Source organism: Pimephales promelas, chromosome 7, assembly GCF_988280905.1.
Source record: "Pimephales promelas chromosome 7, fPimPro1.hap1.1, whole genome shotgun sequence".
Lineage (NCBI taxonomy): Eukaryota > Metazoa > Chordata > Actinopteri > Cypriniformes > Leuciscidae > Pimephales > Pimephales promelas.
Genome location: NC_142775.1, coordinates 9,198,891 through 9,222,684, shown reverse-complemented (window position 1 = coordinate 9,222,684; position 23,794 = coordinate 9,198,891). Strand labels below are relative to the sequence as shown.

At 46.8% G+C, this 23,794-nt stretch overlaps 1 protein-coding gene across 1 annotated transcript; it reads right to left on the bottom strand.

Annotated features, from left to right (window-relative positions):
* Positions 1-20,380: 20,380 nt before the first annotated feature.
* LOC148978295 (uncharacterized) lies at positions 20,381-22,482 on the bottom strand. Its single transcript, XM_089133036.1, has one exon. It carries the CDS (start codon positions 21,469-21,471, stop codon positions 20,464-20,466), a length of 1,008 nt encoding a protein of 335 aa, XP_088989162.1. The 5' UTR covers positions 21,472-22,482; the 3' UTR covers positions 20,381-20,463.
* Between the last annotated feature and the right edge of the window lie 1,312 nt (positions 22,483-23,794).

Below are 23,794 nucleotides of genomic sequence, written 5' to 3'. Positions count from 1 at the left end.
CTCTTCCGATGAAGGATTATTCATCGACACGGATGCGCCCTCCCATTCTGGCGGTCCATCAACCTTTCATCCTACGCCGGACGTTGCACCTGAGCCCCAGGCTTCCTCACGCAGCCGCACACTGGCCCGATCAGCCCCACGCTCACCAAGACGTCGAGGCCACTCTTCACCGTCCCCGGCGAGAATTCCAACTTCCTCCCCGACTTCCTCATACAGCTCGGCCGTCCCGACGATCCCACCTATCAGGAAATGGACCGTCGCTGGTTTGAGGAAAGCTCTGGGCAACTCAGAAGTACAGGCTTCGCAGAAGATGAACAAAGCGGAGCTGTACGATCTGTACGTGGCATTAACCCAGTCAGCTAGCCACTCCCAGAAATCTCACAGTTAGAGCAAAGCCCGCAGGGCCCAAAGATCGCCAGCCCAGCCTCCTCCGTCATCCTTCAGCATTACATCTGGCTCCGGCCCGATTCGCCCACAGAGTCGCAGGCCTTCAGCGAGCCTGGGCCGCGCCCCAGATTCCGCCTTTACAGGTCAACTCCTACCCATCGACGAGGCCCAGACCTCCATCCCGGCTCCCGCCGTAGCAGAGCTGCACGCAGCCATTCCCAGCGGATTTTCCACAGCCACTCAGTTCCATTCTCACACGGCTGTTAACCCTTTTTCTTTCCAGTGGCCTCCAGCCCCGACAGCAGATGCTAGTGAGAGGCTACCGCCGCCAGCTTCACTAACCCACTCCTCTCAACAGTTTCCACCAACAGGTTTCAACCCCGCCCACATCCAGTGGCCTGCAGCTCCAGCAGCTGAGATGAGTACGAGCCTGCCTCAGCTTGCACCGCAAGCCCACTATTCTTCCTACCACCCTTCTTATCCTTTTCATACTGCAACTAACTTTCCTTTTCAAGCCCCAGCAGGCAACCCAACAGTGAGGCCGCTGCCAAGACTCACAGCCCCAGCCCATACCCTTCACAGCTCTCTCACTCAATCCAAGTCTCCATATTCTTTTTCACAGCATCTGCGATGCCCATTCCGTCCAATGCCATCGCCATGGAACCACCACCAGTCTCCCAAAGTATCCACGCAGATTCTCTCAGAAATTCAGGATGCTGGCTCCAGAGGCGGACCAATTCCCAACTCCAGTACCTTGCTAGTCGGAGCTGATATTCCTATAACCCACCCACTAAAACCCCTCGTCGACGCATCGCTCGACACTATACTCCAAGCAGTTTCTCCCAGGACCCTCCAATCCTACTTAACGGCTTGGAGATGCTTTAAAACATTCCATGGCTCTTATATGTCATTCCCCGATTTTTCTCTCCTTTCAATCACCTCATTTATTTCCTAACTTAACAGTGTTAAGGGCTTACAAGTCGGGTCAATTAAAGGTTACTTAAATGGCATACAGTTTTTTCATAAACTGACATACGATCTGTTGTTGGGAGAGGCCTTTTTGAGCTGCTGAAGTTGCTGCTCCGATACGGAAGGAGTGGCTTGAAAAATCCTTTGGTGGAATACCTGACTGTTGGAGGATGGATTTGTTTTTGAAACCAGAATCATGTCACTGGTTTATTGGATTCGTCGGTGAACAGGGGTTCGAAAGGAGTATTAGCTTGGGAGCTTCTCCATTGCATGTATGCCAGAATTGACTGGTATGGTTGAATTGGCGACGGGAGGTTAAAAATGTAAATGAAATGGTTCATTTCTTTTTGGTTTTGTCGGTCTTACTTTGCTTGATCAAGTACGAGATTGTTTTGCCGTCTAGTACTGACAAGTCTGAGATGGTGGGGTGGATTTTTAAAGCATGTATATATAGACTCAGTAGTCTCACCTCATTCCTCTGACAGTTTAGCAGCATCCCTCCTCCACCCCTTCTCCACTCTTCTAGTCCTAAACCACTTTACATACGGGGGGGAGTACTCTGGGTTCGGGCCGAATTCCGAGCTCGGAGCCCTCCCCCCGGACAGCATGCCAAATACGCATTATACTTTATTCCCTTTAATTGTATTTAAGTGTGAACTCGTTAAACAAGCACTGTAAAATGTTTTTATTGACTGGCTTTTCTCCGGTTTGATTTCACACGAGTCTCTTCAGACCTTACTGTACATTTAAGAGCTTCCAGAACTTCTGATTGAGGCTGTGTGACCTCCTAACTGAACTCATTAAAGTCTGAAGTGCAAACAATAAGTAGAAGTGCAACCATAATCAAACTTAGCACACAGACTCTTTATAATTGTTTTGAAATTGCGGTTTTATTTTGCACCGGCAGTTACAGGGTTAATGCTGCGAGTTCGGAAATGGCAGAGAGAAACGAGGTTGGTGTGTTTGTCTGTATACTGTCTATGGTTTATCTCTATTTGTCATTGTGTTCCGATTATAAGTTCAGAAGCAGAGCCTCCCTTGACTGTTGTCCTTAAGACATTACAGTACTCTCAAAATTTGAAGCATAGCTGTCCATCCCCACAATGAGGGATTTTTTTTACGCACAAACTTTAAAAATAAAGCACTAATCATTAAAAGTATAAAGAGTTTATAACTAGCCTACATATGTAAGAGAGAGAAAGAGACAGTGTGTCAATAAGAAAAATACCATAGAGAATGTTTAAATACTCTAATTTCATCGTATGAGAGAAACCGACGGGCTTTGGGGAAACAGAGGGGGAGTTAGAGGAGCTTTGGAGGCCGAGTGCAGGAGATGATTGGGAGAGATCTGTGCAGATCAGAGTGCGCGCTGACATGGATTAACATACAGGACGCGTCCGTACGAGCGCGGCAAAAATGACAAGTTGGGTGCGAAGACGCGCTAGACGACGTTTCACATGACATGGCTGTGTAAAGCTTTTTTTGTGACAGCGCGCAGCGCCGTTTTACATTCAAATTGGTGATCGCGCGTACTCTGTGTATAGGGAGCAGTGGTGCTGAGCGTGCATTATACAAGATAAGACATTTATCAGACGTTTAGTCTATATTGCGCAATGAATCCTCAGCCATCGTCACACGATCAGTGAACTGTGATTCGTGCTGCACTGATTGCAACGGCAACTCTTAATGGATGAGCAGAGAAGACTTTTACATTAGTTTATAATGGTTATTATTTATTATAAAAACAGCAACAATAGTTTATCGGAACGATAGTAAATGATAGTTTAAGCGAATGTGAGTGTACAGTAGCGGTGGAATAATGTAATCTCACCCCCCACTCTCAGTCATGGCGATATCGCGAGACAGCTTTTCACTCAAACGGGAAATCTCGTCATGTTTAGTCTAGCGAGATCTCGTGGCACGAGGTCACACCCCTAACAATTAATGAACAAGGTGTAATGATCAGGGATATCTGTGTTTAAGCAGAGTCACCCATTAATCCAGCAAAAAATATGATTTTGTCTCAAGTCCCTCTGTTTAATAGTATGAAATGTATGAGACTGAACTTTCGAGACATGGGTAGTTGTTGTCGATTAGGTCGATTTCTCTCGTGAATCTCTCAGACATGTTGTTTTGTTTATAAAGCAGGTCTTTAAGATTTAAAAGAACATGTAGAGGAAGTTTACTGAGTACTAAAGGAGCTAGGAATGTCAAAATTGAGAGTGGGTTTCCAGATCTACTACTCCTCCTTATTGATTAATATAAAGGGGTCATGAACTGGCTTTTTAAAATTGTATTATATTGTTGTCTGAGGTGAACTTATGATGGTTTTTGCATTCAAAAACATCAAAATGAATAACTAATAAGCTATTTTCTACCCTAGTTTTGAGACCAGCTCAGAAACCCTCAGTTTTTTATGGGCCTCTCGCACTGAAGACTTGGAAATAAACGTCCACTGCTGTGAGTGGATAACAGTTTTGCATATTATAATGAGTTTCAATGAGTTTCAACTCATATAGGTAGGCGTGACCTCACGCCGTAGAACAGGGGTGGGAGGGTGGGCACCCTTAAGACTGACCAGGTCATGGCCAAGGGACAGGAAGCCTCCAGGGTGGATCAGTGCAGGCGGCCAGGGCGGAGCAGGCTGAGGGCGTGGCCAAGGTGGAGCAGGCTGAGGACGTGGCCAGGGCGGAGCAGGCTGAGGACGTGGCCAGTTTAGAGCAGGCAAACCCTTGGGCGTCCAGGGTGGAGCAGGCTGTGGGCGTGGCCACGGCGGTGAGGACCCTTTGGGCGGCCGCAGCGGTGAAGACACCTCGGGCGGCCATGGTGGTGAAGACCTTTTAGGCGGCTGTGGCCGTGAAATTGCAAAAAAATAAAAAAAATATTTGGGGTGAACCCCCAGATTAGGGAGAGTTGTGACCCGAACAGTCTCAGGCTGGGCTGTCTTGGTGGGATGAGACTCTGGCTTGGTGGTCTCGACGGGACGAGACTCGGGCTTGACTGTCTCTGGCTGGACGGTCTCTGGGGTAAGAAACTCAGGAAGGTTGTGAAAAGGCTCAGATGACTCTGGATCGGCTGGTGCTACAGTAAGGGAGCAACCACAAACCCAAAGAGCTCGATCCTAAAAACTCAGGAAAAGGTCTAAGTCTTTGAGCAGTAGTATCTGGGTTAGTGGTTCAGCTAGTCCTCCCCAAAACCGTTGTTTTAAAACCCCCTTCTCCCAGTAATCATCCTGATACAAATGCAGGTAAACTTCTACTAGTTCCTCCAAAGAACCTCCATTCTGGTCGAACAGAAACAAATATGTTGCGTCCTCCTCCATTACCTTTTTGTTCGGTTCTTCTGTCACAGGTGTTGTGACAGAAGAAAAACTCCCAATGCAGATAGTTTACTCAAAATCAAACAATAAACAGGTACTGGCAGGCAAGCTCCAACACACTCTAACATATACACTAAATAACATAGACGAGAACCGACCAAGACAGACTGAACAGAGAGAACTAAATACAGATACAGACGAACACTAATGAGGTGAAGACAGGTGACACAGATGAAGATAACGATGAACAGGTGGATAATTGAGGGAGTGAGTACAGGTGGAGACAAGAGGATCCTGGGAAGTGTAGTGAAGACAAAGACATACAGGTGCAGACGAGGACTGTGACAGCATAGACCTTTCTCACAACTTCCGTATTTGTGACCGGAAATACGCAATTGTCGTGGTAATCTTCTTCCGCTCCATTCATAACAGATACCGCCGCAGGCAACTAGTAAGAGTTTGTTGCGTACCAATCTTTTTTGTTATTCCCAAAAGCAGCCATACCTGTTGTTTTCATTCCTTCCCTCGTCAGTTCCCTGTCGATGAAGTTCGACGGAAATGGATTCAGGCAATCTGGCGGGATGTTATTGATCCTGTGATCTGTACTTCTCATGTCACCATTCACTAAGCCGTCATTGTTTATTTTTTATTTTTTTTATGTTTTATGATTTGTGTATTTTTAAGTTACGTTAGTTCATGTTCAACTTTATTAAGATATTTGTATCCAGCGGAATAAGCACATAAAAATATACACCACAATATAAAACAAGATAAATAAGAACACACAACAGTGGGCTACATATAAATTAAAAATATTAATATATACCATTCTGAGTATTTAACAATCTGAGTGTACAAGGAATAAATTAATATTTGTATAAATTGTTCTTTGATCGTTCTATAGCAAGAGCAATGCAAAAAATTCATTACCTAGAGGATAACTGTTGAATAAAACTGACAGACTTCTTTCTGGTATTCACATCAAAATGCAGTTTATTGTAAATAATACTCCCTAAATATTAATAACTTTCCACACACTCCACCTTCTTACCTTTAATGAACGTATATTGGGAAGAATGAGCGATCAGTTCTGAAATCAATCTCATATCTTTGGTCTTAGAAACATCAGCTGCAGACAAGCATCACCACAGCATTTTACAAAGTCATCAACAACTGGACCATGACAAGTTTACATTTTTTCGAAGTTTTGAAGACTCTCTGATCAATTTTCTCCTCCCAGAGTAGGTTTTTCTGATGTGTCGACAGTTGACGGGAACTCCGTTTCCACAACGATTACGTATTTCCGGTTTTTGTGAAAAAGGTCTATTGATCTTCTTCTGCGGAGTGGTGTTTTATCCTCTTTGTCGTCATAGTTCCGCACTTTGAAAAATGAGTCGTTTGCAGAGGCTGGTGTCAATAAAAGCTTTTATTGGACTAACAAGGACATTTTCAGTTCTGAAACTTACAGGATATTCTTATAATATGATGACCTCTTTGATGTGAAAAGCTCAAGGAAAATTTGATTTCTCAGTTCATCACCCCTTTAAGATTTTTCCAAAAAGTTATATTCAGAGGAGATAGTTTTCACTGTTAATGAGATTTATCGTTTAAAGAAACTTGTTTAATAAAGCTGCAAATGGATTCAAATATGTCTCGGACCTCGTTACAGTCACGGTCTTGTGACCAAAAGTAGCCTGTGATAACTTTCGAACTTTCTGCTATGACCTACGTCTAGTGACTAGCCAATAAAAATGCAACATGCAATGGCATATTGATCAATGGGACATGGTGCTAAAACTTAACACTACTTACCTCAAGCTTTTCAAAAACTACAAAAAAACAAAAACAACAATTTGCAAAATGCATGCCAAGTTGGTCTCTTCTCTCTAGCCATTACCACGTCCATACTCCATATGATAACAGATTTAATTAAGGCTTTTATTCTCATATAAACATTAATCAACGCTCACATCTGTAATGGTAAACAGAAGCTCAAACATGTTCATGTGACGTGTGAGAACAAATGAGGTTCATTCTCATGTGTTATCCAGCACGTTTGAGCTTCAGCAAGAAACAATGAGTTTTGTTCTTGCGTATGGTTGAGCATCTGTTCATGTTTGGTGATCAATGTTTTTACAGTACGTGAATAAAAGCCTAAATTCAATCTGTTCATCATATAAAGAGATGTCTCTTCAGAAAATCTTGACTGATATGGATTAGTTTTGCAATCTCTGTACAATCTTCGCTATGTAATGCTTCAAAGTGGTAGTTGTTTAGCTGCCAATGGAGGACAGAAACCGCTTAGATTTCATTAAAAATATCTTTACTTGTGTTCCGAAAATGAACAAAAGTCTAACAGGTTTGATATAACTCGAGGGTAAGTAATTTTGAAGACAGAATTTTCATTTTTGGATGAACTATCCCATTAACTAATATTAACTAACATTTGTTACAGATTATATAATCCTTGTTAATTTTAGTTAATAAAAATACATCTGTTCATAGTTCATGTCAGTTCAGGTTTATTAAATAATATTTAACTTTTCATTTTAATAATATATTAGTAAATGTTGAAATTTAATTAAGATTAATAAATGCTTATTTCCAATGTTAATTAATTTAACTGTATTTTAAACTGTATGCTGTGCTTAACATGGAGCACATTAATTTAATGAAGTGTTGGTGTGATATGTGTCATCATTGTAAAACACACATATATATATATATATATATATAAATGTATATATATATATATATATATATAAATGAACCATGTACAAACTGATTCAGTCAGTTAGATTCAATGATCAGTGTAGCACCATATCACATTTTGTCACGTTACTTGAAACAGCTTTTTATAAGAGCTGAGCCAGAGAAAGAGATGGTGGGGAAAACGGGAAAGGAAGTCAAGATAATCTTTGCGTTTCTCTTTTTGGCTCAGGTGCCAGACACAGAGTGACAGGTCTTTCAGATGAATGACAGGTGTCCTTTGAAATGCCGGTGAGGTGGCGTCTGTTCCAACTGTTGAAATGCATATTTTCCACTCTTATCATAACGGCACGGATGGCTCCGATAGGTGCTGTTAACATTGCAAATGGCTCTGGAATTATTCATTGTCAGCTGGGCTGGGGTGAAGTTAGATTATTCTCCTCATACAATAGCGGATCATTTAATGATTTCACTCCATCTTGGCAGCGGTGGCGTGCCGACTTCAGGTGTTAGCGCAAATGCGGGTGACATGGGTCTGGCCAAGTGTTAGAGCAAGATCATAATGTCTGAGCCCCATTTTAATTTCTAATACATTAATCTTTCCTGTGCAGATCCTCCATGAATATTCCGTGGACTCCTTGTTTGTCGGGGAGTCTGTCTCTTTCATTCATTCAGGTGCTTTCATTCTCAGTGAAAGCTCGTTAAATAGGCCCGATCAGTCAATGACAACGGCAGCACAATAGCTCCCACTAACACACTTCTTTTTTTCCTTTCAAGCTGCTGATAGACAACTCTGACACTTGGTCCCCAGGGACGTTTGGGAGCAGAGTCAGCTCTCTGGGTCCTTGAGAGACTTTCTTTATTTTAACGCATCCATAAAGGCTTGTCACAGGTGAATGTATCCGTGGTTCTGAGACCGCCAGCCCTTCTGACCCACCCTGGCATTAGCCTCAACACAAGCTGCACCTCCTTACATTGCTAATAGATTACGATGACTGAGCTAATGTTGAGCATGAACGTGCCCCATGGATCGAATTCTTTAAGCGCCTTTTGTTCTCAGTCAGTAATTAGCATTGTCTTGAGTTCATTAGACTGATGCTCTGTAATGTTTTTATTGAGTGGAGGTAGACCACCTACAATGATTCCAGCTTTGTGCTGGGTGACCTTACAACAGTTTCTGGCTTTCAGAACACAGAGCAGGTGAATGAGAGGATAGATGAAGGGAACATTAACATTTACTCAGTCAAATCCTTCCGTAAGTTCTCTCAGTCCTAACAAAAAAAAAAAAAAGGACAAATAAGTAAATTCAACTTGCAAAAAGATTTTCTAACAAATGTTGAATAAAAAAAAATAATAATAAATAAATAAATTCAGAATCATATGAACAAACATTTCATCATATCACACATATTATGCAATGTCACCATGCAGCCTGCATTGCAGCTTGACAAAATTATGCGGTAACTATTTTTTAAAAATCACCATTCAGTGTTGTGCACTCGAGACTCGGACTCGGTCTCTGACTCTGTCTCGAGTCCATATTTTAATATACTCGGTCTTGTCATGGACTCGTGTGCATTTTGACTCGGAATTGACTCGTACTCGAACATATTGGGAGTCGGGACTTATTCCCGAGTCCACTCGAGTCCCATTCAAAATATGTCATGATTATTACTGTATGTAATATTTCTTTAAATTGTTGTTTGATTGAAACGTCCAATCCAATGATTGCTGAATTTCTTGTGCGCAGCTGCTCTTGACTTGAGACTATAACGTTCGCGGCACGCAAATGCAGCAAGACCCAGGTCAGATGTGATGTGGAGCCTCTAGCTCAACTATGTATTGAAAATGTCTGCCTTATCATCCCTAATTCAGTTAGCATATAAGAGCCACACAGAATTCGTGTGCAGTAATGTTATGTGAAAGAGCACTTACTGATTGTAATAATTGTATGCAATCTAATAAAATTACCTTTGCACCACTATGTGGCCTTTTTACCATTACAGTGTACATGATTCCATGGTATATTTGGTTTACTGTTTGAGTATGGTGCCAATTTCATTGTTACCACCAAATATTTTACATGTTCTTGAAGATAACTTTAAGTCTGGTTTGAGACCCAACCTTAGATTATCCAGCCTCTCTGGTCTCGGTCTCGACTTGGACTCGACTGTCTTTGGTCTCGGTCTCGACTCGGACTCGACTCTCTTTGGTCTCGGTCTCGACTCGGACTCGACCCTCTATGGTCTCGGTCTCGACTCGGACTCGAGTGAGGTGATCTCGACTACAACACTGTCACCATTGCTTTACATGTTTTATTTATTATGGTTAATTAGCTGTTATAAGGTTCAGAGTTCACATTTCTGTTGAATTAACATTTATTGATCATAACTCTGTTTACGATTTATGTGTTGAGGTACAGTAAATATGCATCTCATTGCAGCTGCTGGACTTATTTTCTAGGTTAGTATTGAAATTTAGATGGAGCTGGCTAATCTGCAAGGAAGCACACCATTACCATATTGCACAAGCTGTTTGGCATCTGTTGATTCTGCAGCCAATGAGATAGCTTGCTCAGCATTTAAGTAGTCTGGTTCAGTGTTAGCTAGGTTGCTTTGGTTCGTCCTCCTCCCCCAGCTCCACCTTCCTAGATCTGCTTCTGGATTTATGTACAGTATGTCTATTCATGCAACAGTACAGGCTCACAGCATGTCTGTGTATCTAATGGCAGGAGCAAGTCCACAATTGCTCAGCACCAGCATATGTGTAGCAGATACAGGGGCACAGGGGGGACCAAGAACCAGTCATGGGGGCCATGGGAAATCAGAAAATTCAACTGGAAATAAATACTTGTTTAGAAAATATTAAGCACGATTTAAAAAAAAAAAATCTTTGCAATGCCCAGTGCCCTAATATAAATGGTATTAAATGTGGCACTAAACAAGAGCCTGGAAATCCTTTTGTATTTTACATGGATTGGACAACACAGTTTTGTTCTAATACATAAAAAAAAAAAAAACATCCCCTAGGCATCAACAAGGGGTGGGGGGGCAATCATATTCCAGAAGGGACCAGTGCCACCCGTGCCTCCCTTCTAGACACACCCCTGCTCATTAGATGAAAATAAAAAAGGATTTTAGTTTACTTAAGTTGTAGAATATCATATGAATGCTGACCAAGATTTTACACCAAGTAGGCCCTATCCATCGAAGTACTATAGTACTGTAATGACCTGGCTGTCAATGCTAGCAGCTGGGTGCAGTTTGGGTAATTGTTTTTTGAGAGTTTATTTATGTGTTATTACAGTAAGATCTGTACGTTTTGTTATAAGTTAGATGTGTTAATGTTCAAGTTGATCAGATGTTCTTGGTTCATTTACTGCCTAATGTAAAAATGTGTCCCTCACCGTCATGGAGAGAGATGTGTAAGGCAATAGGGCCCTGCCTGAGTAGTTCTTTCTATGTTCAGAATTAAGAGTGGAAAAGACAGTGTTACTGCCTCCTGTTGGATTATTCAACAATTGCTCCACCTTTGGAGACACTCTGGGTTGTGCGGTGTGTGGGACATGAGTGTTATTATCTCGTGTTAGAAATTAGCTTAGTAAAAGTGTCATTAGCATAATTTAGCTCTGGTTAGACCCACGTTTTATTTCATAGCTACCAGTTATTACACTACTATTACTATTTGATACTATACTCTCTTCTGTTATGTTGATAAATACTCTCCTCTGCATGTGAGTATACACTATATGTTTTTAAAATGTCCAGCAAACAGCAGCCTCAAATGTACATGTAAGCTAGATATGGTACACTTCGCTGCCACCTTTTTTTGAAGATTTTACAATGATGATTTTATGATGACATACATAATTATGATATCTGTTTTGGACCAGAGCATTTTAGCTCTCTACAGAGGGGGATAGAGTGATATTTAATATGCTGCAGACAGACTTCTCCCTGAAGGTACATCTAACACAACACCAGCTGCTGCTGAATTGGGATTCATACTTCCTGTTTTCGATTAATATGGAGATGAATACAGGTGTTTTGTGTCGTAAAATTAGCTTATCTCACACAAATTGAAGTTACAGCACAGGAGAACATGAAAAAAGAGGAAAAAATAGATGAAAAAAAGCCAAAACATCAGGATTTAACAAGGGAATAATTCCATTCTATCATGACTGTCTTGTCACTGAGTGCCACTTGGCATGGGCTCCTGTTTGTGACTGTGGAGAGCATGATGGCATGAGCCCTGCCACGCTAGTTGGGCACGAAGAAAAAGCACAACAAATGAGCTTTGAAACATTGTCCCTTTCAAAAGTGAGGACTTCAAGGGCTTCAAGCTCCAGGAAGTCATCCAAAAGCACCCAGTGTCCCTAGAGGACAGAGGGTTTAGGTGGTGGTGTGTGTGTGTTTTGGGGATTGCCTTCGTGTGTGTGTGCTGGAGCATTTGAATTGGAAAAGTGCACAAGTACACTACCATTCAAAAGTTTCGGGTCAGCTTTGTTTTTCTTTCAAGGATACATTAAATTGATTCATACATGAGAGTAAGGACTTTCATAATGTTACAAACTATTTCTATTTAAATAAGTTAAAGGGTTAGTTCACCCAAAAATGAAAATTAAGTCATTAATTACTCACCCCCATGCTGTACCAACCCCGTAAGACCTTCGTTCGTCTTCGGAACACAAATGAAGATATTTTTGATTAAATTTGAGAGCTGTATAACTACCACATTGGCTCCTAAAGGACTGCCTCTTGACGGCCCAGAAAGTCAATGAAGAAAATGTTTAAATATCCCAAGTGACTACCGTGGCTCAACTATATGTTTATGTCACGGGGGGACCGGACACCAGATGACCGGCCGTCCCAACCCCCGACACACGTACCACCGCGAGGAGCCAACACCACAGAGGACACAGAGGCAAAGTAAGTTAGAGAAAATTCAGAATCTTTATTAAATAAATTAAACTAAAACAGCCTTCGGCAAGCTGAAGCAAAACTCGGGTGGGCAGAGCAGGTGAGAATTCACAGCTGGACTAGTTCTCGAATTCACAGCGGAACAATTTCTCTTCTCCCGGGATTCGGATGGACGGAGAGTAGTACGGAATCCACAGCCAAGCTGGCCCTCTTCTCCGGACCCAGGCCGACAGAAGACAGGTGAGGGTGCAACAGTATAACTGGTTCTCTCAGATTCACAGCAGAACAATCTCTCTCTTCACAGGATTCGGATGAACGGAAAGGAGTACGGAATCCACGGCAAAGCTGGCTCTCTTCTCGGGACCCAGGCAGACAGAAGACAGGTGAGGATTCAATAGTAGAACTAGTTCTCTCAGATTCCCAGCAGAACGGTTTCTCTCCTCACAGGGCTCGGATGGGCGGAGGGGAACACGGAATCCACAACAAAGCTGGCTCTCTTTCCAGGGCTCAGGCAGACAGATGACAGGTGAGGATTCAACAGTATAGCTGGCTCTACTCACAGAATCCGGATAGACGGGGGAGAGTGAAGATTCAACAACAGGCTGGCTTTCTTCTCAGGGCTCAGACAGGCGGAAAGTCAAGATGACAACTTCACAGTATAACTGGCTCTCTTCACAGGGCTCGGGCAGACAGAGAATATCAGTGAGGGTTCAACAGTATAACTGGCTCTACTCACAGAATCCAGATGAACAGAGAGGAATAAGGGTTCAACAGCAAAGCTGGCTCTCTTCACGGGGCTCAAGCAGACAGAGAATACAGGTGAGAATTCAACAGTGTAGCTGGTTCTACCCACAGGATCAAGCAGCACATGGAGGAGTAAGGATTCAACAGCGAAGCTGGCTCTCTTCACAGGGCTCAGGCAGACAGAGAGGATTATGATGACGATTCCACAGTACAACTGGCTCTCTTCACAGGGCTCAGGCAGACAGAGAATAACGGTGCGGGTTCAACAGTATAACTGGCTCTACTCACAGAATCCAGATGAACAGAGAGGAATAAGGGTTCAACAGCAAAGCTGGCTCTCTTCACGGGGCTCAGGCAGACAGAGAATACAGGTGAGAATTCAACAGTGTAGCTGGTTCTACTCACAGGATCAAGCAGCACATGGAGGAGTAAGGATTCAACAGCGAAGCTGGCTCTCTTCACAGGGCTCAGGCAGACAGAGAGGATTATGATGACGATTCCACAGTACAACTGGCTCCCTTCACAGGGCTCAGGCAGACAGAGAATAACGGTGCGGGTTCAACAGTATAACTGGCTCTACTCACAGAATCCAGATGAACAGAGAGGAATAAGGGTTCAACAGCAAAGCTGGCTCTCTTCACGGGGCTCAGGCAGACAGAGAATACAGGTGAGAATTCAACAGTGTAGCTGGTTCTACTCACAGGATCAAGCAGCACATGGAGGAGTAAGGATTCAACAGTGAAGCTGGCTCTCTTCACAGGGCTCAGGCAGACAGAGAGTACATGTGATAATTCAACAGTGTAACTGGTTCTACTCACAGGATCCAGATGAACAGAGAGGAATAAGTGTTCAACAGCAAAGCTGGCTCTCTTCACGGGGCTCAGGCAGACAGAGAATACAGGTGAGGATTCAACAGCGAAGCTGGCTCTCTTCACAGGGCTCAGGCAGACAGAGAGGATTATGATGACGATTCCACAGTACAACTGGCTCCCTTCACAGGGCTCAGGCAGACAGAGAATAACGGTGCGGGTTCAACAGTATAACTGGCTCTACTCACAGAATCCAGATGAACAGAGAGGAATAAGGGTTCAACAGCAAAGCTGGCTCTCTTCACGGGGCTCAGGCAGACAGAGAATACAGGTGAGAATTCAAGAGTGTAGCTGGTTCTACTCACAGGATCAAGCAGCACATGGAGGAGTAAGGATTCAACAGCGAAGCTGGCTCTCTTCACAGGGCTCAGGCAGACAGAGAATAACGGTGCGGGTTCAACAGTATAACTGGCTCTACTCACAGAATCCAGATGAACAGAGAGGAATGAGGGTTCAACAGCAAAGCTGGCTCTCTTCACGGGGCTCAGGCAGACAGAGAATACAGGTGAGAATTCAACAGTGTAGCTGGTTCTACTCACAGGATCAAGCAGCACATGGAGGAGTAAGGATTCAACAGCGAAGCTGGCTCTCTTCACAGGGCTCAGGCAGACAGAGAGTACATGTGATAATTCAACAGTGTAACTGGTTCTACTCACAGGATCCAGATGAACAGAGAGGAATAAGTGTTCAACAGCAAAGCTGGCTCTCTTCACAGGGCTCAGGCAGACAGAGAGGATTATGATGACGATTCCACAGTACAACTGGCTCTCTTCACAGGGCTCAGGCAGACAGAGAATAACGGTGCGGGTTCAACAGTGTAACTGGTTCTACTCACAGAATCCAGATGAACAGAGAGGAATAAGGGTTCAACAGCAAAGCTGGCTCTCTTCACGGGGCTCAGGCAGACAGAGAATACAGGTGAGAATTCAACAGTGTAGCTGGTTCTACTCACAGGATCAAGCAGCACATGGAGGAGTAAGGATTCAACAGCGAAGCTGGCTCTCTTCACAGGGCTCAGGCAGACAGAGAATAACGGTGCGGGTTCAACAGTATAACTGGCTCTACTCACAGAATCCAGATGAACAGAGAGGAATGAGGGTTCAACAGCAAAGCTGGCTCTCTTCACGGGGCTCAGGCAGACAGAGAATACAGGTGAGAATTCAACAGTGTAGCTGGTTCTACTCACAGGATCAAGCAGCACATGGAGGAGTAAGGATTCAACAGCGAAGCTGGCTCTCTTCACAGGGCTCAGGCAGACAGAGAGTACATGTGATAATTCAACAGTGTAACTGGTTCTACTCACAGGATCCAGATGAACAGAGAGGAATAAGTGTTCAACAGCAAAGCTGGCTCTCTTCACAGGGCTCAGGCAGACAGAGAGGATTATGATGACGATTCCACAGTACAACTGGCTCTCTTCACAGGGCTCAGGCAGACAGAGAATAACGGTGCGGGTTCAACAGTGTAACTGGTTCTACTCACAGAATCCAGATGAACAGAGAGGAATAAGGGTTCAACAGCAAAGCTGGCTCTCTTCACGGGGCTCAGGCAGACAGAGAATACAGGTGAGAATTCAACAGTGTAGCTGGTTCTACTCACAGGATCAAGCAGCACATGGAGGAGTAAGGATTCAACAGCGAAGCTGGCTCTCTTCACAGGGCTCAGGCAGACAGAGGGTACATGTGATAATTCAACAGTGTAACTGGTTCTACTCACAGGATCCAGATGAACAGAGAGGAATAAGTGTTCAACAGCAAAGCTGGCTCTCTTCACGGGGCTCAGGCAGACAGAGAATACAGGTGAGAATTCAACAGTGTAGCTGGTTCTACTCACAGGATCAAGCAGCACATGGAGGAGTGAGGATTCAACAGCAAGCTGAACTTCACAAGCCTACGTAGAGATTAAAGAGGAGAAGAGAAGAATTTCTCCACTAGATGACTTCCTCCATCCAACGAGATGCGGGCGATATATCCACAGCCAGAACCGTTTCCCCGATGTCACTGCATTACACTTCCACTCGTGTTTAACTGCAATTCACACAAATCGGCACACGTGATTTAATGAACAACACTGCAAAGTCTTGTCACTCACAAACTAGGGCGTAGACAGGGGATCTGGTCCACTGCACAGCACTACAATCTCTTGGACTTCTTCCAATAAAGCGTGGGACATTCAAACTTTCTCCAAAACGACAGATTTACACCTCATGAAGTCTCATCACATCCTCCAAACAGATTTCTCGTATCACAGTCCAAACATCAACAGCACTTATCTCTTATCCACATCTCCAAATCCACCCGAACGTCACACACAGCCGTTCATCTCTCCTGCCCCCTCCTTTGTTGAAGATGAAATGCCCTTTTATCCTTCCCAACTGACAACGTGTCCCAATCGCGATCGCGATAGTCCTGCCCCGCACCTGTTTTGAATTAACTAATCATTCTCCGTCTCCGCTCGGAGTTTTCCGGCGCTAGAGTCTTCCGGGTCCCACACCGGAAATCCACCCCCACAGAAACCCGGCTATGATAAAAGGTTCCGCCTGCCTTTTTGTCACCCCGGTGACATCCCCCCCTACCATTCGGGACTAGTCCCTAGGACCGAGAAACTTCAGCCCACTCGCCGTATCGCTGGGGTGGTCGCCCCTGGTTATCTCTCCGGGAACGTCGGGGTGGGGATAAAGGATCTACCCTTGCCGCCTCGATTTCGGGGCCTCTTGGGACGACGGCCCATCCCACCGATGGAGCTGCTGGGGTCATAGACCGTTCGGGGGCCTCTTCCATCGGGACCAGATAATTTGGGCAAGGACGAAGCAAATTCCGGTGGAGTACCCGTTCAGGGCCTAGTCTCCCTTCGGGGCGAACAGTATACACAGGTTGATCAGGCTGTTGTTGGCGTTCCACCACATACGGTACGGTCTCCCAACGATCACTGAGTTTTCCCTTTCCTGGGCGTCGATTGTCTCGCACTAATACTCGCTCTCCAGGCAGTAGGGGGGCTTCTCGAGCCGTCCGGTCATACAACCGTTTACTTTTGGCTGCTGCCGCGCTCAGATGGTCCGTAACCTGACGATAGGCATGATGAAGCTGCCGATGATGACGACCCACCCACTCCGTCGTACTCTGAACTCCCTCCGTAGGCTTGGTCCCCAGCAACAGATCAACCGGTAAGCGCATATGTCTGCCAAACATCAGGAATGCCGGGGCATAGCCTGTGGTGCTGTGCACACTGTTGTTATAGGCTTGCACTAGGGCAGGGAGGCATTCCTCCCACTGATTCTGTTGGTCGGCTTCCAAGGTCCCGAGCAACCCCAACAAGGTCTGGTTAAACCTCTCGCACCCCCCGTTACCTTGGGGGTGATACGAGGTAGTGCGAGTCTTCCGGCACCCATAAAGGCGGCTCAGTTCTTGTATGACCCTAGATTCAAAGTTCGGGCCCTGGTCAGAATGAAGAGTCTCGGGGCACCCGAAGGGCTGGATGATAGCTCGCCAGAGCACACCTGCAGTGGTAACGGCTGTTTGGTCTGGAGTAGGAATAGCCCATGCATACTTGGTAAATAGGTCGGTTGCCACCAAGATGTTCTGATACCGATCTGTGGGCCGACCCAGCGTTAGAAAATCCATCCCCACAATGTGTAGAGGTGCTTTAGGGCGCATAGGGACTAGGGGGGCTCTTGCCTCTTTCCTGGTCTTAAAAAGTACACACCTCGGGCAGCTCTGAACAAAAGACTCGACCATTGCTTCCATCCCCACCCAGTGAAAGTACCTCCTTAATAGGGATAATGTCCTTTCCTGTCCTTGATGTCCTATATGTGTGTGGTAAGCTTCCAGCAGGGCCAACCGCTGTCCCTTTGGCACCACCACCTGGTGTACCACCTCCTGGGTTACTGGCTCTTGGACAGAACGACAAATCACTCCCTCTCTCAGGCTGAGTTTCTTCCACTGCCCCATGAGTTTCCTTACTGCCACGGTTTGAGTCCGCCTCTCCTCTACACCAGGCCTAGAACCCTGTTGCAGGTAAGCATACACTCTTGCCAGATCAACATCTCCTTGCTGTAGTTCTTTCCACCGGCCTGGGTCCCACCCCCAGCCGGTGGGTACTCCCTCCAAACGAATTCCGGGGGCTTCCACTACCCCCACCATCAATCCCTCCTCTGGTTCCGACGTAGGGGATTCCGTTTGCTCACTCCCTTTAGTCACGGGGAGTCGGGACAGTGCATCCGCATTAGTGTGTTCTCTACCCGGTCGATATTGAAGCTGGTAGTCGTAATTGGCCAGCTGGGCCACCCAACGCTGCTCCGCCGCCCCCAATCGTGCTGTCTGTAGGTGGACCAAAGGGTTGTTATCGGTCACGACCATCACCTTTGCTCCCCATAAGTAATCTTTAAATTTTTCTGTCATCGCCCATTTCAACGCCAGAAGTTCTATTTTGAAGGAACTGTAGTTGGAAGCATTCCGCTCGGCTGGATGCAGACTCCGGCTGGCATATGCAATAACTCTCTCAACTCCCTGCTGTCGTTGTGCAAGTACAGCCCCCAACCCTGCATTACTCGCATCAGTATATAGGATGAATGGCTGAGTAAAATCAGCGTAGGCCAGGATCGGGGCCTGCAGGAGTTCGCGCTTGAGCTGTTGGAAAGCCGATTCGCATGCCGAGTCCCAGTTCACAGAGGGAGACCCCCGGGGTCGGGAGCATCCGGTACCTTCGAGGAGTCGATTCAGGGGCTTGGCAATCCCTGAAAAACCCTTGATAAAGCGCCGATAGTAGCCTACAAAGCCCAAGAAGGACCTTACTTGCCGGACAGTCTTCGGCGCCTCCCAGCCCTGGACGGCAGACACTTTCTCCGGGTCAGGGGACACCCCTGCAGCGCTGACCCGATGACCCAGAAACTGTACCTCACTCCTAAACAACTGGCATTTGTCCGGTCGTAACTTCAATCCATATTTTTCCATAGCCTGGAACACACGTTCCAGGTGGAGTAGATGGGAGGCGAAGTCTGGCGAAAATACTATGACATCATCAAGGTAGACCAAGGTCGAATCAACTAACTGTCCCCCCAAGCACCGCTGCATCAGCCTCTGGAAAGTCGCAGGGGCGTTGCACAGTCCAAACGGCATCCGATCCCACTCAAAAAGCCCAAATGGAGTTGTGAAGGCAGTCTTTTCTCTATCCCTCTCATCCACCTGCACCTGCCAGTACCCACTGGCCAGATCTAACGTTGAGTACCAAGTGGCCTGAGTCAGACTAGTGAGGGAATCCTCAATGCGTGGCAAGGGGAATGCATCCTTCTTCGTCACACTGTTCAGCTTTCGATAGTCAACACAAAATCTCCAAGCACCGGTCTTTTTCCGAACTAGCACAATTGGGGCCGCCCAAGGACTACTACTCTCCCGTATGATTCCGCCATCCAGCATCCCGTTCAGCAAGGTGCGAATTTCTGAATAAAGCGTTGGGGGCACTGGCCGATACCGCTCTCTGCTTGGTGGAGCATCGCCTGTAGGAATCTGATGCTTGACAATCCCCGTGCACCCATAGTCCTCATCGTGAGTAGAGAATACATGTTGCCATTTTGTCAGGAAGTCTCGGAGTTGGAGTTGCTGCTCCTCTTCCAGGCCCTCTCCTTTTAAGGAATCTACTGCCACATGATCCAGCATTCCGCCTCTCTGGGGGTCATTCCTCGGCTCCACCGATCCAACAGCCACTTCCACTACCACAGAACTCACTTGGCGGAAACAAACGTCTCTCTCTTCTCTCACCTGGTGGGAACGCACCGCGGTGACTCGGACCAGGCGTTGATGGCGGCGAAGGACAACAGGATATGGGTTAACGTTCCGTACCCGCACCGAGACCCGGCCTCGATGGATCACAGCCAGCCCTCGGGCTACTCCGATGGACTGGCAATCCCAATGTGGTTCGAGGAGGACCCAGTCACCCGCGCCATAAGCCCCTAGAGGTAGCCTGGCCCATATCACTGCCTCACTTTGTGCTGGAACTGCCAGGCCATACCGGCAAATTACTCGACCAACAGTTTCGCGATCCTCCTCGCAGTTAGCTGCTTGAATCCTACGGCAGTCAGCCAGAATATGCTCCCATTCCTTTTGTTCCGGAACCGAGGGGATCTGGGCCAGCCGGTTCCGGAACAGCTCCTCCCAACATTCTGAAATTACATTCATACCAATTAATGCTCGATGTGAACCCAGGCAGTGGTCTCTAACGATAACAACTCCTTTTTGTCGTACGGGGACCCCTTGAACATGGAAGTCCACAATCACATAGCCTGTATAGGGAATATCCAGCCCATTGGCTCCTCTCAGTACAAGTTGCGAAGTCTCGGCCCCCTGGGGTCGTCGGCCCTTAAAGAGTTCTCGGGACAGGCTCTCGGAGAATAACGTGACTTGGGAACCGGTATCAACTAAACATGCAACTTCCACCCCATTAACCTGGATCTTCACGGTTGGGCAATGTCCAACCCAGTCTTCTCTGGGAATAGGCATAGAAAGGGGGTCACTTAAGGGGGTCCCGGCCACTTGACCCACAGTGGCCGGCGAAACTAAAAACCCCCTTGGGAACCGCGTCGGGAGCCACACTGACGGCTATAATGTCCTGATTCTCCGCAGCTATTGCAAATGGGCCTGCCCTTATCATCCCACTGGAATCTCGGATTAGCCGGCCGTCCAGGGCGCAGTCCGGGCTCTCGGCTCCCCTCAGAATAGGATCGGTCCCGGCCACTGAGCTGTCCCCGGCGCAGTTCCTCTAGAAGGGTCTTAGATAGTTCAGCCATCTGGCCTTTAACATCCTCGAACAGTTCTGCCCGCAACTTCTGTTTCCAATCCATGGTTGGAGGAGTGGAGGCCTCACCAACGGCCATGCACATCTGTCCTTTAACATCCTCCAACAGCTCCGCCCGCAGCTGTTGTTTCCAATCCCCAGTTGAAGAAGGGGCGGCACCACCAACAGCCATGCACACCGGTGGGTCAGCTGCCTCGCCCTGATCCATCTCCAATGCCAAGGCCTCCTGTCGGAGGTCCTCAAAAGTTAACGCTGGGTCTCGGCGGAGCTGGAGCTTTATACTCTGTCGAATAGGCCCGTCTCGGAGCCCCAAAACAAACTGATCTCGCAGTAAGGAATCTCCGTCTCCCAGACCATGATCTGGTCGGCCTTTCAATCGAACAAACTGCTCACGCAGCCTCAGCGCATACGCCCGTAAGGCTTGCCTAGGACCTTGGCGAAAGTTGAAGAACTGAGCCCGGAGGGCGGCCACGGGGGTAGTATCCCCATACAGTCCCGTCAAAAAGTCAAAGATGGCTTTGGCAGTGGCTCGTGCAGTGCTGGGTGCAGCTAGAACCTCCCTCTTCGCTTCTCCCTCCAGGGATCCCAGAACAAACTGTGTCTTTTGTACATCACTCAGCCCCTGGAGGCCAGCCAGGTATTCCGTTTGAGTCTTCCAGTCCTGGAGAGGTAGCTCTGATCCTGGTCCCCCATAACGCTGGGCCCAAGGGGCTCCCATAAACACAGGCATGACTTGTGGTCTTGCGGCCACTACCTCTTCGTCGGCCATCGTGAACCTGTAGCTGCTTCAACTCGCGGTGGCAAACCCTGCCGACTACGCCACTTTTGTCACGGGGGGACCGGACACCAGATGACCGGCCGTCCCAACCCCCGACACACGTACCACCGCGAGGAGCCAACACCACAGAGGACACAGAGGCAAAGTAAGTTAGAGAAAATTCAGAATCTTTATTAAATAAATTAAACTAAAACAGCCTTCGGCAAGCTGAAGCAAAACTCGGGTGGGCAGAGCAGGTGAGAATTCACAGCTGGACTAGTTCTCGAATTCACAGCGGAACAATTTCTCTTCTCCCGGGATTCGGATGGACGGAGAGTAGTACGGAATCCACAGCCAAGCTGGCCCTCTTCTCCGGACCCAGGCCGACAGAAGACAGGTGAGGGTGCAACAGTATAACTGGTTCTCTCAGATTCACAGCAGAACAATCTCTCTCTTCACAGGATTCGGATGAACGGAAAGGAGTACGGAATCCACGGCAAAGCTGGCTCTCTTCTCGGGACCCAGGCAGACAGAAGACAGGTGAGGATTCAATAGTAGAACTAGTTCTCTCAGATTCCCAGCAGAACGGTTTCTCTCCTCACAGGGCTCGGATGGGCGGAGGGGAACACGGAATCCACAACAAAGCTGGCTCTCTTTCCAGGGCTCAGGCAGACAGATGACAGGTGAGGATTCAACAGTATAGCTGGCTCTACTCACAGAATCCGGATAGACGGGGGAGAGTGAAGATTCAACAACAGGCTGGCTTTCTTCTCAGGGCTCAGACAGGCGGAAAGTCAAGATGACAACTTCACAGTATAACTGGCTCTCTTCACAGGGCTCGGGCAGACAGAGAATAACAGTGAGGGTTCAACAGTATAACTGGCTCTACTCACAGAATCCAGATGAACAGAGAGGAATAAGGGTTCAACAGCAAAGCTGGCTCTCTTCACGGGGCTCAAGCAGACAGAGAATACAGGTGAGAATTCAACAGTGTAGCTGGTTCTACCCACAGGATCAAGCAGCACATGGAGGAGTAAGGATTCAACAGCGAAGCTGGCTCTCTTCACAGGGCTCAGGCAGACAGAGAGGATTATGATGACGATTCCACAGTACAACTGGCTCTCTTCACAGGGCTCAGGCAGACAGAGAATAACGGTGCGGGTTCAACAGTATAACTGGCTCTACTCACAGAATCCAGATGAACAGAGAGGAATAAGGGTTCAACAGCAAAGCTGGCTCTCTTCACGGGGCTCAGGCAGACAGAGAATACAGGTGAGAATTCAACAGTGTAGCTGGTTCTACTCACAGGATCAAGCAGCACATGGAGGAGTAAGGATTCAACAGCGAAGCTGGCTCTCTTCACAGGGCTCAGGCAGACAGAGAGGATTATGATGACGATTCCACAGTACAACTGGCTCCCTTCACAGGGCTCAGGCAGACAGAGAATAACGGTGCGGGTTCAACAGTATAACTGGCTCTACTCACAGAATCCAGATGAACAGAGAGGAATAAGGGTTCAACAGCAAAGCTGGCTCTCTTCACGGGGCTCAGGCAGACAGAGAATACAGGTGAGAATTCAACAGTGTAGCTGGTTCTACTCACAGGATCAAGCAGCACATGGAGGAGTAAGGATTCAACAGCGAAGCTGGCTCTCTTCACAGGGCTCAGGCAGACAGAGAGTACATGTGATAATTCAACAGTGTAACTGGTTCTACTCACAGGATCCAGATGAACAGAGAGGAATAAGTGTTCAACAGCAAAGCTGGCTCTCTTCACGGGGCTCAGGCAGACAGAGAATACAGGTGAGGATTCAACAGCGAAGCTGGCTCTCTTCACAGGGCTCAGGCAGACAGAGAGGATTATGATGACGATTCCACAGTACAACTGGCTCCCTTCACAGGGCTCAGGCAGACAGAGAATAACGGTGCGGGTTCAACAGTATAACTGGCTCTACTCACAGAATCCAGATGAACAGAGAGGAATAAGGGTTCAACAGCAAAGCTGGCTCTCTTCACGGGGCTCAGGCAGACAGAGAATACAGGTGAGAATTCAACAGTGTAGCTGGTTCTACTCACAGGATCAAGCAGCACATGGAGGAGTAAGGATTCAACAGCGAAGCTGGCTCTCTTCACAGGGCTCAGGCAGACAGAGAATAACGGTGCGGGTTCAACAGTATAACTGGCTCTACTCACAGAATCCAGATGAACAGAGAGGAATGAGGGTTCAACAGCAAAGCTGGCTCTCTTCACGGGGCTCAGGCAGACAGAGAATACAGGTGAGAATTCAACAGTGTAGCTGGTTCTACTCACAGGATCAAGCAGCACATGGAGGAGTA

What these genes read in the sequence shown, in the direction of transcription:
- LOC148978295 (XM_089133036.1), bottom strand. Translation starts at nt 21,471, where the DNA reads ATGGCCGACGAAGAGGTAGTGGCCGCAAGACCACAAGTCATGCCTGTG.